This window comes from Centrocercus urophasianus, unplaced genomic scaffold, assembly GCF_019232065.1.
Source record: "Centrocercus urophasianus isolate 14NV4802_14NV808 unplaced genomic scaffold, USGS_Curo_1.0 seq_33, whole genome shotgun sequence".
NCBI lineage: Eukaryota > Metazoa > Chordata > Aves > Galliformes > Phasianidae > Centrocercus > Centrocercus urophasianus.
In genome coordinates this window covers 9,376,885-9,399,869 of record NW_024884900.1, presented here as the reverse complement: position 1 = coordinate 9,399,869, position 22,985 = coordinate 9,376,885, and the positions used below count along the sequence as shown (strand labels likewise).

Here is a 22,985-nt window from a genome sequence, read left to right as displayed (position 1 = left end):
TCAGCTGGGATTGTCTGAGCTGTTAATGATGGCAGAGATTTGCACTTGCTCGCAGGCAGGAACTGTCTGCTCTTTGAGGCTGATACCTTGCTCGGTACTTTCCTCCATCCACTTTGACCTCCAGGCTCTGAGGTCCAGCTTTGGGATCCTGCTGCAGTTCACAAAGGAGTCAGGATATCTGTTGGCCTGGAAGATATTTCTTGACACTTTGTTGTCACATATTATTCGTGACAAGGAGATTTGGGCCAGTGAAGAGCGCTGCTGGGAAGTGAAAACCCCTCTGTTCTTCCACCAAAACCTGCAGGAGACATAAGAATGGCACAGCAGATTATTTTCCTCTTGGCTTCTTCTCATTCGAGATCCCTGCAACATTATTTCCCATTAGAAGCAACATATTCTTTTTTCCAAGGCAAATTTTCCAGCTACTCAAAGCATTCACCACCACATCAGCAGACACTGGACATCTCCTCTCTTACCTGTCCCCATCACGTGTGCTGCTGAACTGCGTGCCAATGAGACAAGCCATGAGAGGCCGAGGCCCAATCCTTCCTCCATCCACAAAGGGCTCTGCAAGTGCCCCAACCCAAACGTCACTGTTCCTTGGTGTCCCATACAGCCGCATGAACTTCTTTGCCACACGGTCATTCTTCAGTGCTCGACCAAGTGACTTCACATCACAGGGCTGGGGGAGCCCACAGAATTTTCTCCAGGAGACATAGCCTGCAAGTTGTTGCATATCGGAGCAAAGAGAGGTTAGCAACACCTCCCCTCCCTGGAAAGATTTTTCCTCTCTTTCCCAAATCTGGATGCAGGTAGGTTCCCAAATCTTTCTAAATTATTATATATTGCAGTCAATGCCGTTGTCTTTCTGCTGTGCCAGAGCCATTTTCTACAGGTGGAAGTGGAACACTGGATGTTGTCAACTGGCTCATTTTTGTGCACAGCAAATAGCTGGAAATTCGCTAGACCTCAACTGGTGGAATGACTGCATCCTGGTGGACAGGGCAGCAGAAATTGGTGTACAATTCAGTTCTCTCTGTGTCTTACCACATGACTGCTTAAGGAGAGGAAAAGCCAACAGAGAACTCACGCATTCTCCTTCCTGCCAGACCCAAGAACTAGAAATTCAGGATTCTGCACACCAGTGTTCCCAGAGACAGCATGGAAAATCAAAGCCTCCAATTGAGAGAGGCAGAGCAAACCCAGCAACACCTGACCACACATCTGCATCTCATGCAAAGCCTCCGTCTCGACTTAAATCCCGTGTATCTGAAGCTTCTCAGCACTGTTTCAAAGTGAATCTCATTGCAGCTCCCAGGGTGTCAATGGCACAGCAGCTGCAGGCACTTGCATCAGTCTAATAATGCTGTTAGGCAACAGCACACCCTCGATCCAGTTGTACCAACAACCTGTTTCTCAAGACCATCCTGCAATGCCACTGCACTTGTTTTTCATGTTGCAGGGCCTCATGAGTGGCTTTGACATGCTTTTCTCTTTTTTTTTTTTTCTTTTTTTTTTTCCTGTGATGCAGTCTTTGGAGATAAAATAGAGTGGGATTTTCTTTTTCACATCCTGCAATGTGCTTTTCTGAGAGGAGTTTCAGCCAAGCACGGGAAGGAGATGTTTCCCAGTGTTCAATTCCACAAGTGCCTGATTTTCACTTGTTTTCCTTTGGAAGCTCTTCTGCACAGTCAGCTTACCTGGGAGGCCATGATCTCTGCCACACTGCATGTTAAGAGCTAAATCAAGCCTGATCCTGTCAATCTGCTCAGAGGGGCGATCCCAGAGCCTGTCCACCATCATCTGAGTCTGTGTCATCAGCTGGGCCCTACTGGCCATCAGGTTCCACAGGAAGGGGTCGATGCCACCTGCAGTGAATCCACAATGGCTGGTGAGCAATGTAGGATGGAAGGCACATGGGGAAAAGGCTCCAGAGAGCAGAGCATGGCCTAGGGCTCATTACAGGCTTCAGTGCAGAAGAGTCCATTTTCCAGCACATAAAACATTAAAAAGAAAATACTGCAGTTCTTAGAAACTACAGCAATTAAACAACCAGACTGCATACACCTTAATAAGATGGGTGGCATTTGACTGCAGAGAACAGCTGTGTTGGGAAAAGTCTGCCTGCTGATAAAGGTGAGTGAATACAACTAATGCAAACTGCTTTTAAGTTTGGCTGAAGCAGGAGCTCATCCAGAGCGGGCAGGAAAAGCAGAACAAAATAAAGTTACACCCCAGAAGTGCAGGATGGTTTACACAGGTTAGTGGGCAATGTTGGCAGTAGGTGGCAGTTGGACTGGATGATTTTTTCCAACCTTAACAACCCTGTGCTTCCAGTGATTCCAACACAGGACTTACCTCCTTTCACAACATGCCAGACACCAAAAGAGGTTTTGCTGAGTTGCAATCCGGGATATGTGGGCTCAGAAGTTTTGTTTAATCAGCCCACAAACAGGGGAATTGAAGCATGAGCAAAATGAAAGGCCAGAGTGAAGACATTGGACATGCGAGGATCCACCCAGTCCTTGTAGCCCTTGTAGGAAGGAATCCATCTCTGTAAATCTCTTCTCAGAAGAAGAGGCAGGTAGTCACTGTAGGTTATAATCTAAAGGGAAACAGAGGAAGTGTGAATGATTAATTGCTTCTTCATCAAAGTAATGGGAGAGCTGTCGCTCACATCTATGGTGCTGACATGGATGATACAAAGTCCTGTGGGAAGTTGTGTTTGTCCATACAGCAGAGGTTTCATGTGTCTTGGGGATGTTAAGGAGGGAAAAATGCAACTCAAAAAAACCCCATCACCCAATGGAAACCTCTCACTCGCAAGGCCTGACAGGACACCTATGAGACCGCAGGACATGGCAGCAGAGCTGGAGGGTGACATGGTGATACCTGGATCATGGCACCCACAATCTTTTGCGCCTCCTTATAGAGCTTCTCCCCATTCCAGTGTGGATTCGATCTTTTCAGCTCTCCGGCCAGGCACTTGTGCTCCTGCACAAAGAGCATGTGCTTGCACACCAGCTCCAGCATCTCACTTGCTCGAGAGTCACCTAAGTACTTACTTGTACTGCCCAAGGACTTCAGAGGTCCAGTGGAAAGCCATTTCCTGCTGAAGCAGGGGTGTCTTGACTATTGAGTTGAGACAAATGTGATTGTGCTGAGCATCACAAAGAGAGATGGCCAAGAAATGGGGATGCTTTTTGTTTTGGAGGCTAGGAGGGGCAACTTGAGGTGATCACTAGAAGTAGTCCTCCAGGTTCCCATAGCAGAGAGACTCACAGCTCAAGGGGGAAGTGAAAATGGGCAGAGGGATGTCCAGATGGCCAAGGGAGGTCTGTAGGTCAGAAGGTGTCCTTCAAACCAGCGGAAACCATGGACTAAACAAGAGGGCAGTCACGATCAAGTTCATCGGAAAGTTAAAATAAAAGCAAAACAGCTCACAGCTTGAAGGAATAAGTTACAGAAGCATCACGACAAAATATTAAACCCAGCTTCAAACACCCAGGACAGGAAACCTGAGAGTGAGCAGGTGATGATGGAATAGAGGGGCACTCAGAGAGGAGTAAATGCGCGGCATTTAGTTCTGCAGTGAACAGAGGGATTTGCTCACGCATTCAGCACAGAGCCCCTTTCACTACGATCAAAGCCTGCCTGTGAGCGGCTGCGGAAGGACAGACAAAACGAGCACTGTGGTTCCTCCAGCAGGCGGCACCCAGCCGGCGCTGCCAAAGGAGCTCCGGTCCAAAATCGCTGAGCCCTGTTGGGCAGCAGCACGTGGACCCCTTCCTCAGCTCTCAGGAACCGGAAAGACCCAAACAAACACTGACTTTTCAATGGAGTTTGCACGGAGCTGTGAGTTTATAAATTCATCTCCAGCTGATTTCTGTCTACAGATTTATAAGGCCCGTTCAGGAGCATAGTCTGAAAGGCCTAAAGCACTGAAATATTACTTAGGCTGGATATTAGGAAAAGTTTTTCTCCAAAAGAGTGGTGCTGCCCAGGGAGTGGTGGGGTCACGGCCCCTGGAGGTGTTCCAGAGCCATGGAGATGTGGCACTGAGGGATGTATGGACATGATGGGATGGGACCTGAGAAGCCCTTTCCAACCTTAATGACTCTACAGTTCTTTAGTTTTGAGTTATAGCTGCAACAAAGATTAGTCCTTGCCAAAACCACTCTTGCCATGGCTTACCACTGGATCTTAGTTTGTTTAACAAAGAATCACGAATCACAATTCATGTCATGTTAGCCTGGGTTGAAAAAAGTGGTCAAGAAGATGTCAAAGCATGAATGGAGCAGAAGGCCCTGCCAATGGGTTTCGGCCTGTGCTGATGTCCCATACAGCATGCTACCAGTGATGAGATCACCTCATTCTGCTTTTTTCTACTTAAATACAGCAAGCATGCAAGCAAAGCAAAGAACCAGAGCTGATGGAATTGTTCTCTGCAGAATTTATCATGGTGTCAGCAGCCAAACTACCTGCAAAAAAACCAAGGGATTTTTGCTTTCCAGCTGACCTTGAGACAGGGCATCCTGGCAGAGGGCAAATATGCCATCCTCTTGTCTGTGAAATTCTGATTAACAGCCAGCAAGCCCAGCTGGTTGTTCCTATTCCTCAGCCTGCTGACCAAAGGCTGTTCACTGCCATATACCATGCTGCCATCGAGGAAGGATGGTGAGCATGTTGATCTGCTCTCAAGTGGCTCTGCTGCTGTCGCAAGCAAGAGCAGAGCAGAAGAAAGGAATGCAATCTCTTGTGTTTTTAATCCTTGGGTCGTTGGGTGGGATCTGCAAAAAGATAAGTGAATAATTCATCATCACCTCAGGAGTGCAGAATCTGCACTGTGGTGCTACAGCACAAGAAAAGCCAACAGGAGCCATTTCAGAGACAGTTTTCATGGTAGACAGTGTGGAGAGCAATCCCAAGCCCCAGCTGTGAGGGCTCAGACTGACAGCAGAGATGGTTTTGGAAGATCAAGTCCCAAATATTCAAGAAAGACTGCAGGTGCCTGAATCTTCTCAAAGAAAGTCCTGTGGATCCCTTCCCTTTTTCCCCCTGTAAGTACATGTTGGAAGAAGAAGCCCATGTGTTCCCATTTCATGTTGCAGTCTAGTGTCAACATCTACTCTATCTTGTGGGCAGTTGCCATCCAGAACTTGTGGTGCTGCCTGGTTCTCCAACACACACTGGGCAAATACTCAGTGAAGTCTTATCCTTTCCTTGGATGTATTTACTAGAGCAGAGATTGCAGCGTGACTGTTGTGTTTCCCAGCACAATGCTTAGCAACTAGTGAGAGCTGCTCACCACTTCCTCACCCCATAAGCAACCATCAAATGGGCATGAATTTTCTGGGCTACCAACAGGACACCAGCACCCACCAACTCCCATCTCTGATCCACCTGCTGTAAACTGGGTACCATCCATGTTGTCATTGTGTTGTACCTCTGAAGCAAAGCCACATCCTTGAAAGAGATGTGGTTAAAGGCTGAAAAAGGGGGAACAGATGGGCTGTGCCTGGCACCTGAGAGCATCCCTGGGACTCAGCACCACCACCTGAGAGCAGCCCGACCCCTTGGGATGCTCTAGGAGCTGTGCCCTGGTGGGCAGGGTCAGGGAGAGCCATCACCATCTCCAGCTGGACGGCCAACACCCTGTCCCCCACATCACCACAAGAGGAAGGCTGGCTGTACCTGGATAGGAGAGCAGGGGGGCAGCTTGGTGCAGCCGGAGTGACAGTCTGCTTTGCCATGGAAGGTGACTCTGGATGGGGATTCAGGACTGAAATCCAGGTGGTGGTCAATAAAGTGACCCCACTGCATGAATGTGAGTGACCACTGCTGGTTAACTTGAGCGGCCCAGAGGAGAAGCAGACAATCTTGTTTGACACCTTTTGAACCTGCAGGGGATGAAAGCAGAATGTGTCAGAAAATGGCCGTAGGAATGGATGCATCTGCAAGATCATCAACAGAAAATCACGAGGCACGAATTGCTGGACTTGCGTTTTGCAGCCTCAGCCTGCGATCTGTTCAAGCCCTGAAAACCCCTAACTCCTGTCCCTGTTTTTTTTCAAGTGTGTCCCAAATATTACCAGTGGGAAAGGGTTCCCAAAGGAATACTTTCTTTCTGTCCACCCATGGGGCATCAACACACCATTTTCAATAGTCTGCTGGCAACCATCTGGCCAAGGCTCAGTTGGAAGCTCCTAGTAATGGGTTTCTCCTGCACCAGCAAATGAAAGGACAGCAAAATATTAGTGGCATTAGGTCTGGCTTGGGTGTGACTCATCCTTATCCCACAATCTAGATCCTCCTCGTGACTGCAGCCATGAGAATGGAAAGAGACAGGTGGCCCTTTCTCTATTTCTTACATCTGAGGGCTCAGTCACCCCCTAGGCAGGCAGAGAATGATCATCCCCTGTCTGACCTCATGTCTGACCTCCTTCCTCCTCCCAAGGGAACTGATGCCCACAGGACGCGCTCTGCCTGCCAGGTGCTTGGTAAATGGGGAGGGATAGACAACTCTCACATGTTGTTTATTTGAAAACACACCACTGTCTGGCACAACGTCCCCTTTGCTACACTAAGAAAGCTCTGGAAGTGCTGAGAAATAGCTTTTACATTCCATGTAACAGTCACATCCCTCCATATACCTCAAAGATGCACAAGGTAGTCTCGCCAGCCCATGAGTCCAGTGGCACAGTTGGGTTCTGGTGCGGTCAGATCATGTACCCAGCCAGGAGGCCAAAAAGAGCATTGACGGCCTGCAAAGGGGAAGAGCTAGCCAAAACCCAGGAGAAAGCAGAAAGATGCTGATGACAGATGTCCTATGCTGGAGGGTCAGTTCCCAACACAGAAATGTTGGCCAACAGGTTCATTCATGTATGACACCAAGATCCCGTGAAGCAAAGCTGTAATTAAAATATTCAAGAATCGAGGAACCAACTATATGAGTTGTAAAACTAAATAAGGCATCCTATATACGGATCATTTTGGGGGCCATGGTTTTGCTTCTACTGATGACCCATGCATCCCCCCTCACCTGTTGTTGTACTTTCCTGTGATCATTTGGTACCGGCTAGAAAAGTCACAGTTTACTTTCTTATTCTGCTGCTCACATCCTGTGGTCTTGAAAATCACCCCCAGCTGAGCTGGTGGGAGCAAGGTAACCACAGAGGATCAGCGTGTTGGCACGTGCCAGTTCTGCTGAGTTTGGGATGTCTCCCAGAGCAGGAAAAGGGCTTCCCTTCTTGTCCCCTTGACACATTCTTTTATCGTAGCACCATCCTCTTGTGGAGGAGCACAGGGGAATGTCACTTAGGTCATCCTGCTCAGAGCCGTGCCGAGGATGCTCGCTGGAGTGGCAGTCTGCACCTCCATCGTGTCATTGATCATTTGTGTTCAAGAAAGGTTCACATGTCGCACCGAGGGATGTGGTTTAGTGGGAATATTGGTGACAGGTGGATGGGAGGATGGGGATCTTACAGCTCTTTTCCAAGCTTGGTGATTCTATGATACTATAAAAGCATTTAAAGCTGTGGTCACATCTGATATATAATTAGATGCCAAGCTTGTGCAAAAGGGGAATGAGCTTCTAGCATTAAGCCATCTTCTTCCTTTCTTCTCTTCTTCCTTTTTATCTTCACTGCTCATTGCTAGCAGTCACAGCCAGCCAAGTGTTAGCAATTCTTCCCCTACAGAAGGAGCCTCCAGAATGCATCACCAGTGCCTGCAAATGTTCCTGCAGGAGGTCAGGACTGCCACCTCCTGGGGACAGCGCTGCTCAGCACGGCACGGGCTGCTCTGGTTGGGTGAGCAGGATTGGATCCCGGACCTCCTCAGCCCCTTCCCCTTCCTCGCCCCATAGATCCCCGCATCTCCCCACAGCGGCACTGCTCCCAGCAGAGTGATGCCCTGACCTCTGACGTTGAAGTCCCCTTTCACGGCCCACACAGCTTCTCCTTCAGGAGGGTCAGGGTGGTTCCCATGTAATCCGCAGCCCAGATGGCAGCCGTGTCCCCGCCCTGGGCTGCTTGAAATATCTCAGGAGCTCTATGGGGTTCAAGGCATCGTTCTCCAGGTTCTTCTTTATGCCGCGAGGGAGAACAAAGCAACTTCTACAGGACTGAGGTGAGCTCAAGTCACGGTTGGGTCCTGTGGGTCACAGGCTGAGCTCAGGCAGCATGGAGCTCCTGGGTGTTATTTGAACTGCTAACAGAGCAGCCATCGCAGCCTGCTGTAGGGAATTTTAGTGCTGGGCTCCATGATCTCTGGAGTTCCCTTCCAATTCCCAGTTCTGTGATTCTGTGATCTCACAGCCTGCACAGCGGCTGGAGGAGGCTGTGCTGCTCCTGGCAGCCCCAGCAGAGGAGCAGGGCTGAAATCTCCTCAGTTTCTCAGCTCTATCTGCCAGAAAATGGCTGAGCTCATGATTGTCCTTGAGGCAATCCAACTTCATTCTACTGAGGACTCCAACTGAAAAAACGCCTACAGGTGCACGTTTCCATCCAGAGGTCCCAAACTCTCCATGTCACCCTACCTTAACCTGGAGCCCTGAAGAGCTCTCAGATGGACAGGTTCTGAGGGGCTTTTGCAGGATGGCTGCAGAAGTAGGAGGTTTATGGGTTGGTAGGAAGCCATACGCTCTCACAGCACAGTGGCTAAAGCTGGTCAGATCCCTCAGAATTCTAACCTCAGCCCACAGTGGTTTGCTCCCTCTGAGCATAGCAGCAAAGAAAGGGAATGGAAACCTCAGCAAGTGTCTGAAAGGGAGATTGGAGGTGTTCAAAGCCAACATGAACGAGGATTTGGGCAGCCTGATCTAGTGGGTTGCAACCAGCCCCATGGCAGGGGTGGGAGCTGAACGGCTTTGAGGTCCCTTCGAACCTGAGCCATTCAGTGACTCTAAAGAAGGGCTGTGGCAACTCCGGAACATGACAGAGAAGACCAGAGTGTGGCTGTGGCTCACACGCACGAGAGCTGTACCCAACCCCAATGCTCACCCATCACGTGTGTCCTCATAGGCACGAGCTGCCTGGCCTCATTCACACTGCTCAGCAGGAGCGCATCCAGCAGCTTCTCAGGCAAATCTCACTGGGGAAATGAAAGAGCAGAGGTGAGAGTGCTTCCCTGTGCTGCAGAGGCACTTTGCACCTCCAGGGCCAGAGCTACTGGCACTGCAGTGCCAATACATCTGTGTATAAATAAGTTCCTCTGGGGCACATAACACAGTTCCTTTGGGGTTTGCCCATCATTGGCTGGCTGTAGCTATAGAACACGGGGGAAGCCCCTACAGTGCTTCTCTGAGTGGGATCACCTCCAGGGGAACAGAAAGCTTCAGAAATCAACACAAAGGGGACAAAAATCTCCAAATTCACCCAATATTCTTTGAACTGTCATCTCTGATGGACCAGGAGTTTATTTGAATTGGGCTGGGAGGACTGCTGAAACTTGGAGGTGGAGCTGCTCTGAGAACTGAGCTCTCCTTTAGCGTGGTTTTAGGAAATCAGACAGGAAATTCACTGAAAAAACCTGAAAGTGTCAGCATTGCTGGCCCTATAGATACAAACTGATTACTCTTCTCACTGTTTGGGACTCAGCTGCTTACAAGAGTTCAGGTTCTTTTAGACTTAACTTTATCCTTTTTCCTACTCAGAACATGAAGGCCCCTGATCTGCAAAACCTGAGAAAGAGACGATACCATAGGAAGAAGATACAGATTCCAGGAACAGGATGAGCATCACCAGCAACACCAGGAAGCAGGTTTCTGCCTTCATCCCTGCAAAGAAAGGTAAGAAATGAGGAAAATCAAGAAGCCATGCATCCGACCATGAATGGTGCAGATGGAACACATTAAAGGAGCACACAAAGTGGCTCCTTCCCAATGCAATGCTCCCCTACTATGTGCACTGCCCAGCAAGGCCTTCCCATGCAGCAGCAGCAGCATCTTCCACGAAAGCAAAAGCGAGCGTGCAACAGATCAGATTCTCACCTGCTGTCTTCTGTCCTCACTGTGCCTCTGTGGCCACACTTTTATCTGCAGCAGGTTGTTATCTGATGTGGGATATCTGAGCCATGAGGAACTGCCCCCCGGGTTGGTGGGGCCAAAGCAGAGCAGCACCCGCTGCCCAGCCCAGCTCCCAGCAGGGGCTCCTGTGTGCCCCACAAATGGTCCTGCACACCCACTGGGACGAGGCAGCACCCTGCAATGGTTTGGGGGTCATGGGATGCCTGATGGGAATAGATTCCTCTCCCTGTCGTCATCCTTTACTGCTCTTAAAGGCTGAAAAAGTCTCAGGAGTGGAGGCATCAGCTCCAGGGGAGATCTGCTCATCACTCCCCATCTCAGCTCCCCAACCTGTCCTGCTCTTTCCCCCTGCTGTGGTCTGGATGGGCTCACAAATGCCATTCCTTGTGCTTTATGCTTCCCTGCGCAGACAGAAGCAGCAGGAGAGGAACCTGGCTGATGGTCTGACCACCACCAGCCTCCAGCAACAGATCCTGAGCTCTGGGCAGCTCAGGTTGGGGTTTTCTCTTGCCCAAATTGCCCTTGTGCTCTTGGGAGCTCACTGGACAGCCCTTCCCTTGCACAAAGTCCCTCTCCCTGAGTGCAAACCCAGCTCCTGGACCAATCCCACTGTCTTCCAGCTGTGCTAACACTACAGGGAACTGGGATTCTGCTGGACCTGGTGAATAATGTTCTTCAGCCAGATGGGGTGAGAAGAAGCACAGGAGATGCTTACCAGCTCTTCCTCCTAAATGGGACTCCAGCTTGCTGCACTGTGTTCATCCCATAACAGAAACTCCTCGGTTCAGCAACACAGACTGAGACCAGGGCGGCTTCAGTGAACGTCTGAACTCCTCCCTGCACGGGGCATTCAGGAACCACAGCGTTGTCCCCCTACTCCCAGCAGCAGCTCTGCTCATGCTGGTGTCCCCAGGGCTACCTGCAGGCTGAACCATACCCTTTAACTCACTGCATCGGTCTTTTAACATTTTAGAGAAAACCTGCAAAGCAAAGAGCAAACCTTGCAGTGAGCCAGAGGTGAGGCTGCACCTGGAGCATGTGTCCCGTTTGCAGCACTGCTCTTGTGCAAAGGGGCAGAGCTGGCAGAGTTTTGCAGTCTGCTTGCTTACTCTGCTGCACCATGCAGCTCCCTGGTCAGAACGAGGGTAAGGGTTTTTCAGAAGCTAATGACAAAGTTAGTGCATATTTGTGCTGATAATTGCATTTCACAATGCAGAACTTAATTGCTCTCAAAAGCTTCAGCAGCAAATGAGACACCATGTGCTGCTCCTCCAAGGGTAAGGAAACAAGAACATAACGTCAGCTCAAGCAGCGTTACCTCAGAGCAGAGATATTTCCACACCATCCAACCGCTCCTTCTGCCTGCAAAGCCTCCAAATACTTGGACCAAGAGCAGCCAGAAGACCCAAAATAAGAATCACACATCCCGGCCAGGGGCTCTGTGCTCCCAGTTCTAAGCAGTGATTAATTAGGATGAGGCCAAAAGCAGGAGTGACTTCTCCATCCTCCAGCAGCAGATGGCAGCGGTCCCAACAGCTCTAGGTGTGCTCCAGGATGGCCCACTGGCTCTGTGCCACTTCAGAGGCAATTTGGTCCTTTGGACAGTGTGTAACTTTGGACAGGACCCCTCAGCAGAAGGCTTTCAAGGATAGATGATCCCATGCCCTACCCAGGGCCACGCACCACCTCCCTCATTCTCTAATGCTATGGTCCCAAAAGCCCAGGTCAGACCAGCCTGTCTACTCTTCCCTACATCAACTCAGCTCACAATTGAGAGCTGTACAAGAATATTCAACTCTTGCACTTCTTGAGGTCTGCAAAAAGCCAGCCCAAGCTTTGTTCTTCTGAAAGAAGTTTTGTGAACTCAGGAATGCGCCGAAGCTCAGCTCACCTGGATGGGGCTCCGAGCACTGCAGGTGTCCCTGCTCACTGCAGGGGGTTGACACTCTTAGAGTGACCTCTAAGGCCCTTTCTGACTCAGAAGATTCAATGATTCTATGCCCTTGGGAGCTATGGCTAACCAAACGTTGGTATTTTCTCTAGAATTGAGAAGATGCTGAGAACATCCTGAGGAACCCATCTGTATGAGTACCCCTGATTCTGTCCGCTCGCCCCTTCTCCCATTTCTTCTGCACTTTGATGTGCAGAGGACGTGCATGAAGGTCTTGAAGGTCTTGAACCTTTCTTCAGGCTTCTGCCTGGTGCTGGGGAACCAACTGAATTAGTGTGACTGCTGTATGATGGCAGTCCATGTATGTAACAGGGAAATTTGGTAGGCAGCAGCCCAGCGTGTCCTGGGGAGCAGGGGGTCACCATGAACCTACGGGCACAAGGACTCGGCTGAAGGAAGTTCGCAGGGAGAAGCAGAGCCCTCCTGCAGGCACCTGCTCTGGGCAGGCACCAAAACACTGCAGCTGCTGTTGTTCTTTCTATGGGCTTTGCTCTTCAGTTCACTCCCTGATGAAACGATAAGGCAACAACAGTTTCTTTCAAAAGACCTCCAACGACTCTCTTAGGAAATTGCAGATGTTAAATTCAGTTTAGAACTGCAACCGACTTCCTCCAGGCAGGGTGAGTGGGAGATAAATTACAGCAACTGCAGCGCACAGAGGTATTTCTGGAGGCACCTGCTGCCAGAATTAGGATTATAGTCATAGAATGGCACGATTTGGGACTGCGAGGAGAACTGAGCCCACCCAGCTCCTGGCTCCACACAGCACTGCCCACAACTAATGGCACTCACCCAAACACTTCTCCAGCTCCAGCAGCCTTGGTTCTGTGATGGCTGCCCTGGGGGCTTCTTCATCAGCAGCCTTTGCAGAGCCCCACATAACACTGCAGAGCTCAGTTTCAAGTGCCTGCAGTTTCACAGAGGCTCCTATGAGGCACCGTCTGCTCCCTGAGTCTGAAGCCAAGACCCTATGGTTGGACCTCAGCGCTTTTGGGGTTTCTTTATTTTTCACTTCTACCCAAAGTATACTGAAGAATGGAAACAGCCAGTTTCCATTTTCCATTCCAGTTGGTGAGAGGGGAAATGTCTTCCTTCTCCTTTGTTTGGTCAGTTGCCATAGGCAGCGTTTTTTTTTCTAGATCCAGGCGTCTTCTAGGGAAAGCAAGGAGAAAAACTGCAACTCTGAGCAAGACAGGAGGAAAAACCTGTTTGTCTCCAGTATCTCCAGCCTTCTCTCACCTGATCAGAGACACCACGTTCTGAGGCACTACAGAACTCAGCAGCTACATGGGAGGATGAGACACTGAGTAGCTTGAGCACGGCTGGAGACTGATGTCCACAAGTCCTTGCCAATCCTGGGCACTCTGTGATCCAGGCAGTCTAACAGTGTAACTACACCTGATGTCTCCTCCTCCAGAATTAGGTCTCCTGTGACAGGAGAGGCAAAGAGTTTCCATTCACTCATGGTGACCGCAGGGAAGGCAGGGACCCACGTGAGGGGCTATGGAGCATCCTCAGGGTGCCAGGGACTGGGGCTGTTCTTCCACCACACACACCACCACCACTCCCAAATAAGCAACACTGAATCGGGTGCTTTTTTAAGGAAAATGTATTTTTGTGAAAATAGACTTTATTATAATAAAATTTGATATTAAATAAAAACATACCTTATCACCAACATCTGTGGACACTGTGCTGGCATCATTCACATACCTCACATAACTGTCCTTCTCAAAACAAGTACCCACTGAAACATGCAAAGAAAGAAACACAGCAAAGGATAGAAACCATGTCGTACAAAACTCCGTGGCTTAGAAAGGGATGTGACTGAACTGAAGGAACGCATCATCTCATATGGAAACAGCTGCAACCTCTCCATCCCCAGCTCTGCTCTCCAAACGCTCCAACAAGTGAGGAGCAGCGCGCTGAAACAGCCGAGTGAAATGGTGAGAGAGGTGGACAAAAAACAAAATAAATACATAAATAAATAAATAGAGAAATAAATAAATAAGGCGGAGTCCCCAGCCGGCGCGTGGTCACGGCGAGCCAGCCAAGAGCAGCTTACAGCAGCCCACGCCATTGGCAGAAGCATCGATCCCCTCCTGGGTGTCGCCCCTTCCTCCATGGGAATCCGTGCTGAAACACGACTGAGGCAGTGTGGGATGCTCCTAGGCACAGCTGCGTATTTACAGGTTTACAGTACGAATAACTCACTTGTCAGCCCAGAGACAGCAAAGGGGATTCACAGGAAAAGTGCAAATTTTCTTTGCAGGAAGTGAAGGACTCGACACAACCTCCTTTGGACCAGAGAAATACCAGGGGTGTAGTAGAAGGGAGCTCTTCCTAAGGGGCTGGGGCTTTGCTGGGAAAAGCCATTGAGCTAACTTACAGCCAGAGCATATTTCTTAAATTAAAATATTTACAGGGAACCGGTGCATCGAGGGCTGCGAGGAGCAGGACGCCCTACTGTGGAGGAAGCTGCATCCTAGAGCCTGGGCCTCACACACCTCAGTGCCGTGACACTTCCAGAGCCGCTGCCCACCTGGGGGGGCACCCATGGCTGAGCTCTCAGCAGAGCACGCAGCTCACCTGCTGAGGAGCTTCCTCTATTCCATATAACTTTTCTGCTATGAAAATACTCTAATCAGCTTATTGCCAGGGCTTCTCCTGAATTGTCAGTGCCTGTGTGGATTGCACAGGCAGTCCACACATGGCGATAAATCCCTTGTTAGTCTTTCTTACTGGACCCAAGTTTTCTGAAGAGCTTTTTTCCTTTGATGAAGAAGCCTCTCTTCTTTTTACTCTGAGCAGGTAAGTCGCTGCATTTGAGAACAGCCAGCGATGGCCGCTCTGGACGCTGCTCGCCCGTGGCAAGGCAGGAAGGAGGTGCAGGAGGAGTTGGTGGGAAGTCACTGTGATCAACAGATCCATCTGGATTTAACTGGGTGGGAGAAGAGAAAACAAAGGAAAAGAAGGATATTATGCCAACACAAACCCCAGCCAGAAAACCCTGCCTTCTCCCACCACTCTGTCCCTCACCCAGCAAGGCTCAGCCCCTCCATGGTTGCAGATTCAGTTAGGAAGCTTCTGGTAAAGTGTTCTCTACTTCTCACCCAGACACTGCCTGACCTCAGACACTCCAAGATTCCTTAACTTCAAGCTACAAACAGTATAGCAGAAAAGCCTCGCTGAGGACCTGATGGAAGATGCTGCTTCACAGCTGAAGAAACAGAAGTTCAACACCTCCTGAGTGCAAGGATGGAAAGACTGCCTGCTGGGTGCCTGCAGTCAGGGCAGGATGGGGGCTCCCTGCACAGCCTGGGCAGATCTGAAGCAGCTCAGCAAACTGCACAATTGCTCCTGCCAATCTAGGCATGAAAGACTGCACGCAAAGGGAGAGGCAGGCACCAGGCCAATTCAGAAATGACACAATTGTTTTCAGGAATGACAGCTCATTGTCTAATAGTTACGGGGAAATGGCTGCAGTTCCCTGTTTTTGTGGCTGCAAGTCCTGATTCCCAGCTGCGGTACGCGATGCCCAAGCAGACTTCTATGCACAGAGGCACTCATACACACACACAGATATTCTCAGAGGTCTCCACATGGCAGAAAAACAACAGGAATCACTTTACAGATTCATCTGGTAAGAGATAAAGGATGCTAAAATCAGGGTTTCTTCCCTGTGAGAAAAATGGAGACAGAACCACTCTGGCAAGATCCTGCTGAAAGCTGTTGGGGCTGATAACAGTGGTGTTAGTTGGAAGGGGATGGTTTCCAGTGCTCTCTTGGGTGTTACTGATTAATCCAACCACACAAAAGCAAGTCAAACACAGATCTCCTCCCGCTGCTCCCCTCAAAACAGGGGATCTGACCCCCAAGCCTCAGCATTGATTCTTTGTTATCAGACAGAACAATTATCCACACAAGGTTGGTTTTAGGGACTAAATGTTACTGCTTTTTTAACTTGATGGGGTCCCAGGAGGTTTGAGGAGTATACTGAGGAAGGAGTGAAATCAAGAAGTGAAAAACAGGGGGATCCTGCAAAGGCTACTTGAGGCATTTCTACAGTGGTAGAGCAGTAGGTCTGAATTACAAAGCAGATCTTTTCTAAACCTGAATACCCAGCACTCCTACATTCCCACTGCAGTCCCCAAAACCACCAGATAATCGTTCAAAACAGCACTTTATGTGCTGAACACGGCTCCAATTTAATACAGAACTAACTGAGCAGGTAAAGACCTGCCAGCAGAGGGCTTTAGGCTGGTGTCAGAGCCCCAGAGCAGCTTCTCAATCTACAAGCAAGAACAGGAACAAGCTGCAAGTGTGGAACTCTCTAACAGGCTGGTTAGGAAATGGAAGAGATCTTCTCACACAAACTTACATGGTTGCTCTCTCTCTATGTATCATTCATATCTATCACTGGACTCTTCTCTTCCTCATTCTCTGAAGGAAAGAACCGCCATGGGTGCATAATACAGGCAGAAATAAATACATGAAATCAATTAGAATGGAATACTTTCTGAAGATGCTTTACAATCAGTCTGACAGAAACTGTACTGGCAATGCAAAAAGATTCATTCAGCAGCCATGGCATTAAAGCAGGCCACTCCTAGCTGCTGAACAGCAGTGTTTCAGTGCCCTCGCTTGTGATCATAACTTCTTGGATACTCCTCTTTGCACTGCATTTTTTACTGCTCACTCCAGCCAAATTGATGTCAGTTTGAAAGTTAAATCGCTTTACCTTTATCTGTTGTCAGCATTTTAAAATTTGCTCAGAAATAGTTCTAATAATTCACCTTCCCCAGTTCAACATTCAAATTGTCCTTATTCTCAAGCCTTTGTCATATCAGAATGCAAAAAGCAAATGGGAAGAAGAGATCTGGTGAAAACTTGAAATCCAAGAAGTTATAAGCAATTCAAAAACCACTCCTGGTCATGCTGGAGAAGCTTCTGTTAAGACTTGAAGTAGCTTTAACACAGCCCAAAGCTCAGACAGGATACACGGTGAGGATACATGCTCATTGATGAGTTAGCTTTTAAGATGAATGAAGCTGGCAAATTTGATGGGAGACTTGTTATGCTGTGTTTAATATTCAAACAGTGCTTCCCTAAAGGCTGCCAGGGGCTTTTGCACTCCCCCTGACCATTCACCCCAACCCAGAGATGCTTCCATCTGTGTTCTGCTAGATACACACACCAACACCACACTTAAATGGCACACTCTTAAACTATGGAATGAATATGTGGAAGACCAGAAAGCCTCAGGTGGGGCTGTATCACAGTGCCCCTAAAATATTCTATAGGAAGACATGTTCCTTCTGCCTTACCTATCAGGAGCTCTGCTTATAGGTGTGGATGCTGTGATTGCTATGACAGCCAACAACTCTGTGGGTCAGGTTCTGCCTCTCCTCAGAAATCACTGAATGTACTTGAATGTAGTTAGGTAGCACAAGCTTGGTTAGGAGCAGGGTAAACATACTGCTTTTACAAAGAGACAGGCAGACAAGCACGCCCTTCATATTTGGAAGCTGTTCAGATACATCTGGACTGCAAAGCAGAAACAGAGACCAGGACTGTGTGGAGTCAGAGTGGTGAACTGCTGCGTCCAGGGAAACAGGAACCTGCTGCAGAACACAGCACAAGTGGAAAGGGCAGTGCAGAGGGAGCAGCAGCAAACTGCAGGGCAGCAAGCAGAAGCAGCTGGTGCTCCCTGCCCAGCAGCAGAGCAGACGTGCCCTCAGGATCCTGTAAGCTCATGACACAGCCTGGGATACAGCAGGCCAAACCGACGTCTTATTGGTGAGGAAGCTGAGACACAGAAGAGAAATGCAAACAGGTACAAGAGCACAGGGGCTGCGTATGCCACGAACACCATTTGCTGAGCCACATACTTCACATTTGCAAGCAGCAGATCAGTTCTCTGAGCCCAAATGGTTAACTGAATTTCCCATTATTTCCCATGATTTTTTCACCGAGATTTCTGGGACCCAGACTGGGGCTGGAATGACAATTCTTGGACATCTGAGCTGGCCTTTGCCAGCTGTTACCTGAGAGGATGTCAGATGTGGAATAAGTTGTACTACCAATTCAGCCTGTTACAACTGTACTGGCTCAGGTCTCCTTCAACACCTTCTGTTCTAATTGATGGATAATTTGGGAAGAGTAAATTGTTCTGAGGGAAACAAGAGAAGAAAAACCTCGCTGAATACTTGTTTCCACTCAGAATTTCGACCTGTGCAACCTCCCAGTTGCCAAACCATGGTAATAAGAGCTCATTAAATACTGCAGTTCCTCAGCGCATACCAGCATTTGTGGGCTGAGATCAAAGGGACTGAGTATCCTACACAGACAAGCATGAGAGACCCAAAACTGCTTCTGGGTTTAGGAGATGATCCAGTAAATTATCCATAAACCTTATTTCCGATGCATTCCTGACACCTCTCACAGAAAGGCATTGAGGCTGTGGGACAAACACTGCACCCACAAAGCTTGATGTGCTGGGCTGCAGAGGGTGCCTGTGGCAGACCAGGCAGGGACAGGGAGATGAAGGTGAGCAAAGGAGGAGCAGAGCATGAAAAATAGGACAAATGACAGTGCAAGGAGTTAGAAAGCTAGCGTGACACCAGTGAAGAGACTAACAGGAAGATTCAGGACAACACACTGCCTTTAGGAGTAGCTCACAGCCAACCTGGCTTTGCTCTTCCACACTTTTATGGGTCTGTGTACCTTCCTGTCTCCCACTCTCTAGAATACCACAGCACAGAGGATTTGGGAGTTACCAGAGAGGTGCCATACTTTTGGCCTCACCCACTGAGGACTGACTGAATCCGGCATGTAACCCAAATCTCCTGCTGAAGCATTTGCTTGAAAAGCATCAGAAACATAAAGCAAGGGGGGACAGCCCAACCTTGGAACTCCTTGCATCTGTGGGTTGCTCTCAAAGCCTCAGGCCATGAATTCATTCATCAGATCTGGTTGAGAAACTCCCCTGTATCTTTTGAATTTGTCTGAGATGCATTTAACTTGGGAGAGGTGGAAAAACATTGGTGCTTAGTTGTTAATAATCCCAGAAATCCTTCACGTGGATATGAACATACCTGAGGAATACTGTGCCTGGGAAGCCACCTGAACCGTTCTGTGTGCAGTGGCATTTCACACTGACCCCTGTGAGCATCTGAAGAACTTGCTGTTGGAACCTGCCATGTTCTTTGCTCCCCTAACCAAACTGAGCACGAGGATTCCATGAATGTTGCTCTTTGGTACCTTTTTTTCATATTAAGGTTAAATCTTTAAGAACTCCTGGTGCTCCCCTCTAAACTCCTGAGCTCCCATGGGATGAACTGAGCTGCATGCAATCACTGATGTGACTCCATGAGGTGCTGCATGCTGTGCAGAGCCCAGTCTCCAAGCACGTCACAGTTTGAATGCCTGCACTACGCAGCCACGCAGTCTTACCTGGCTCTCAGCGCCCAGCAAAAAAGTGTCTCTATCTTTTGAGTGAAGCTCCTCAGCCACGTCTCCATCTGAGGTTACAGCTTCCAAAAAGTTAGACGGGACAAGCCCTCTCTGCTGGTTCAGCTCTCCCTGCAAGATCAAGACTCAGTTCCCACATCAGGTTTCCTGGCTGAGGCAGAAATAAACAGAGGAGCAGGCCCATGCAGAGAAGGCCTGAGAGAAGCCCAGGGACACACTCATGTTGGAAGCATACTCAGGAAATTTCACAACTCACATTCTTGCTTGCTTAGTTGTGGAACAACTCAGAATGCAAAAACACAGGAGATTACAAGAAGAAAAGCTGACAGTGAGCCACAACAAATATATTCCAGGAACACAGAAACATCAAAGTTGTAAACTATGAAGCCTATTTGCACTCTACAAGCTCAAAAAATTCCCACTGATGTCCTGGAAGCAACTGGAACATGGTTGTGCCAAAGGCTACCTAGAGGCTTTTCATTTACTCTGGTATTTTGCATATGTTCATACATTTCTGAAGAATGAAGTACTGCTGGTACAACATTCTTGTCTCTGCTCACTGACATCTCGAGCTACAAACCAAGCTCAACTGTCATTCTAGAATATTGTCTGCAGTTCATCAGCAGGTAGCTGGGTGAGACAAAACCACCCCTGCAATGTTGCTTGGACAACAGCATGAAGGAAGTCAAACAAAACATTCACAAGACTCTCCTCTGAATTTACCCCAGTTGTGAGCCTCACCCTTTATGTGTGAATACAGACTTTTCTGTTCAGGAAAAGATGAGCTAAGGAATGTGCCTAACACACAGCTCACTGGCAGGCAGAGTCCCCAGCTATTCACAGTAAATCAAGCAGATATCAGTGCTTGCTGAAGTTGGGATGTGGTAGGACAGAGGTCAGTGTACATTTTTATCCTTGTGTTACCATTCCAGCCTCCTGCCCTAGACAAGACCATGTGTCAGAGTCCTTGGTGACAAATCAGCTTGCAGCAGAGAGTGATGCAGCTGCTGACGTACACTGCAGGAAAATGTATTCTAGGCTTTGGGAAAGCTGCAGTCAAGTTACACCAAGAAAAAAACTCATAACCATGTGGATATTAGTTTAGAGGAGTACAGGCTGCAAGAGACAATCTGCCTGCATTGAACAGGGACGTGTTCATTTCTTCCATTAGCAAAATAATATATTTTGTCCCCTAATTTCTGCTCTCCTGCCACTAGATGGATTCCAAGGATTTCAGATGTAGCCAAAGGACCTTCCCAATCCCAGGACTTACGTAGTAGAATCCATCATCATCCATGGACCCAAACACAGTGATAATGTCCCCTGCACTGAAAGTCAGTTCAGCCTGCAACAAGCGAAAGAGAACAAATGAGCAAAATGATCCAAGAGGAGCACTGCCACAATTTCTCACCAGAAACACAAGGCCACCCTGGGCTGCTTGTACAGTCTCACCACAAGTGATGATGGCCACTGTGTGAAGACTTACAGGACCAGAATTTAGCAGGACAACCAAATTGGGAAACTGGAATTCAGTGTTAAGGAAGCATTTCATAAAATAAGACAAAAACAAAGTGTGTTCCTGAAACCAATTTTGATAAAGCTTCAAAATGGTTGAAAACCACTAGGTTAGGTTCAAGACCTAACATCTATTCCAGAAAGTGGCACTGAGAAAAAGCTGAACAAACATCAGGAAAAAAAAAAAAAACATATATATTTTTAAATATAAACACTAAATCCTCTTCCCTTGGATGATCCTTTTCAGGATGCAATGCTCAAGGGTTAGTTACTACCAGAAATGCATATGAGCAGGAAGATCTAACCTGAGAACACAGAATTACTGCACAGGAGCTGTGATCTGTTGTCTGCCACTTGAGGGCAGAGTCCTTGGAGCACAAGACCAAGGTGAAAGGTACAAGTATTCTCATCTAATGGAAGACATCTCCCTACAGCTGCTCTACGATAGAAGATCTGGAGTCTCCAAACAGGCTGTGTAAAAGGCAAGTCCCATTGAAGAGACTAGCTCTACACACATGAAAGGGTTGGCTGGAAGAGACTCACTTCTAATATATTTATATTATGTAGTTCCCAGGACTCAATTTCTCTCCTGAGGCTGTAGGCGCCTACTGCTGGTTGTGAATGGCTTTGTCCTAGCAGAAAGAAGCTTCTGGAGAACTTCACTCACAGACACAAAAAATTGCACAGCTGATCCCAATAGGACTTATTGCAGGAACATAAACAGCAAATCTAGTGACCAAATTCCTGATGAATCAAGTGACCAGATTTTCTGGGAGGGTGCATAGGGAGCAGCTCCAACTCTGCAACACGGACAGGGTCTTACTGACAAGGTTTCAAAAGTAATCTTCAGTCAGATGTGTGAATACCTATGTGGATGCTGTTTAATGCATGCTCTCATTATACCTCTCCCAAGACAGCTCATCACCCCATAACACTCTGTCCTCAGAAGATTCTCTTGTTCGTAAGACACCTGAACCAGGCAGCAAGCATTATCTGCACTGTGCCACCTCTTGGTCATCTGTTCTTTTTAGTATACATGGAGAGAACCTGAATTCAAGCCCCATTACCTTTGCTCATAGTAGACTAATGCTGCTACAAAGGAAGAAAGAACAGAGCATGCTGTAATTTAGAAAGCCTTTTTTTTTTTTTTTTTTTCCCCACACAGGTGCTCTGCAATCTTTCCACAGGAAATACTTATCCACAAAACTGCTGTCTGGATTATACCTAGAGACTGCTTGAAAAGCCACAATTTAGAGGACCAATCCATTAAACTGGAGCTAAGTCCTCTTTCTCGAACGAAGATCTGCACAAATCTTTGCCTTGTCAACACAACAGATGAGCTCCAAGACTTTCACCGTCAGTATCAGAAGTCAGTTCAAACCCTTAAAGGGATTCTCCTTTTACTGCAGGATGTCCAGGGTCACTTGCTAAAAGCAGGGGCTGTTCAGTCCTGTCTGAGCACTTCCAGGAAGCTGCAAGGCCCTGAGATGCTCACAGAGCTTCACAGAGATGCACACTGAAAATCATTAGGGATATGTTGCTTCGTATTTGCAGATTGCTGAACACAGTTACATCTGACAGAGTGTATCAGCAAAGTTTACATTTTAAGACTTGTTTTAGGAGCTATATTGTCATGCTATAATCACCTTAGTTTTGACCGAAGTACTAAGTGTCTCAGAACAGGTGAAAAAAGAGTGGAAAAAGAAACCTGTCAGAGGACTGAGCAGTTGCTGGTTACCTCTGCATCTGCATTTGGAGAGCTCTCCTTGGGGTTGTAGTCGAAGACAGCCACCATACTTCTAGGAGTCAGCAGTTCAGCTTCAAAGTCCTGATGCTTCTGTCCTGTAGGACAAAAACATAACAAGATTTACTGAGCTGTAAGTTAAAAGAACATTCCAAACCGTAGCAACTCCTTCACCGTTACTGGGAGTGAATTGAGTAGAAGTAATACAAAGGGGAAACTGAATGGGCAAGAGATCTTAAAGGCCCCAGAGATATCTGGTAAAACAGCCTTCTGCT

At 48.1% G+C, this 22,985-nt stretch overlaps 1 protein-coding gene and 1 pseudogene across 7 annotated transcripts in view; both read right to left on the bottom strand.

Annotated features, from left to right (window-relative positions):
• LOC122166567 lies at window positions 1–10,408 on the bottom strand (annotated as a pseudogene).
• Window positions 10,409–13,614: 3,206 nt separating this feature from the next.
• Window positions 13,615–22,985, bottom strand: part of TSPOAP1 (TSPO associated protein 1) — a 47,929-nt gene continuing 38,558 nt past the window's right edge. For 4 of the 7 annotated variants that reach the window (XM_042830377.1, XM_042830378.1, XM_042830381.1 and 1 more), the window contains 4 exons: window positions 22,705–22,808; window positions 20,725–20,796; window positions 19,434–19,562; window positions 13,615–14,919 (listed from right to left, as the gene is read on the bottom strand). In XM_042830377.1, the coding sequence (XP_042686311.1) occupies window positions 14,707–14,919; window positions 19,434–19,562; window positions 20,725–20,796; window positions 22,705–22,808 (518 nt within the window). In that variant the 3' untranslated portion in view covers window positions 13,615–14,706. Of the gene's footprint in view, window positions 14,920–16,359; window positions 19,563–20,724; window positions 20,797–22,704; window positions 22,809–22,985 lie in introns of all 7 variants that reach the window. The other 3 variants (XM_042830379.1, XM_042830382.1, XR_006170828.1) reach the window with 3 other exon arrangements.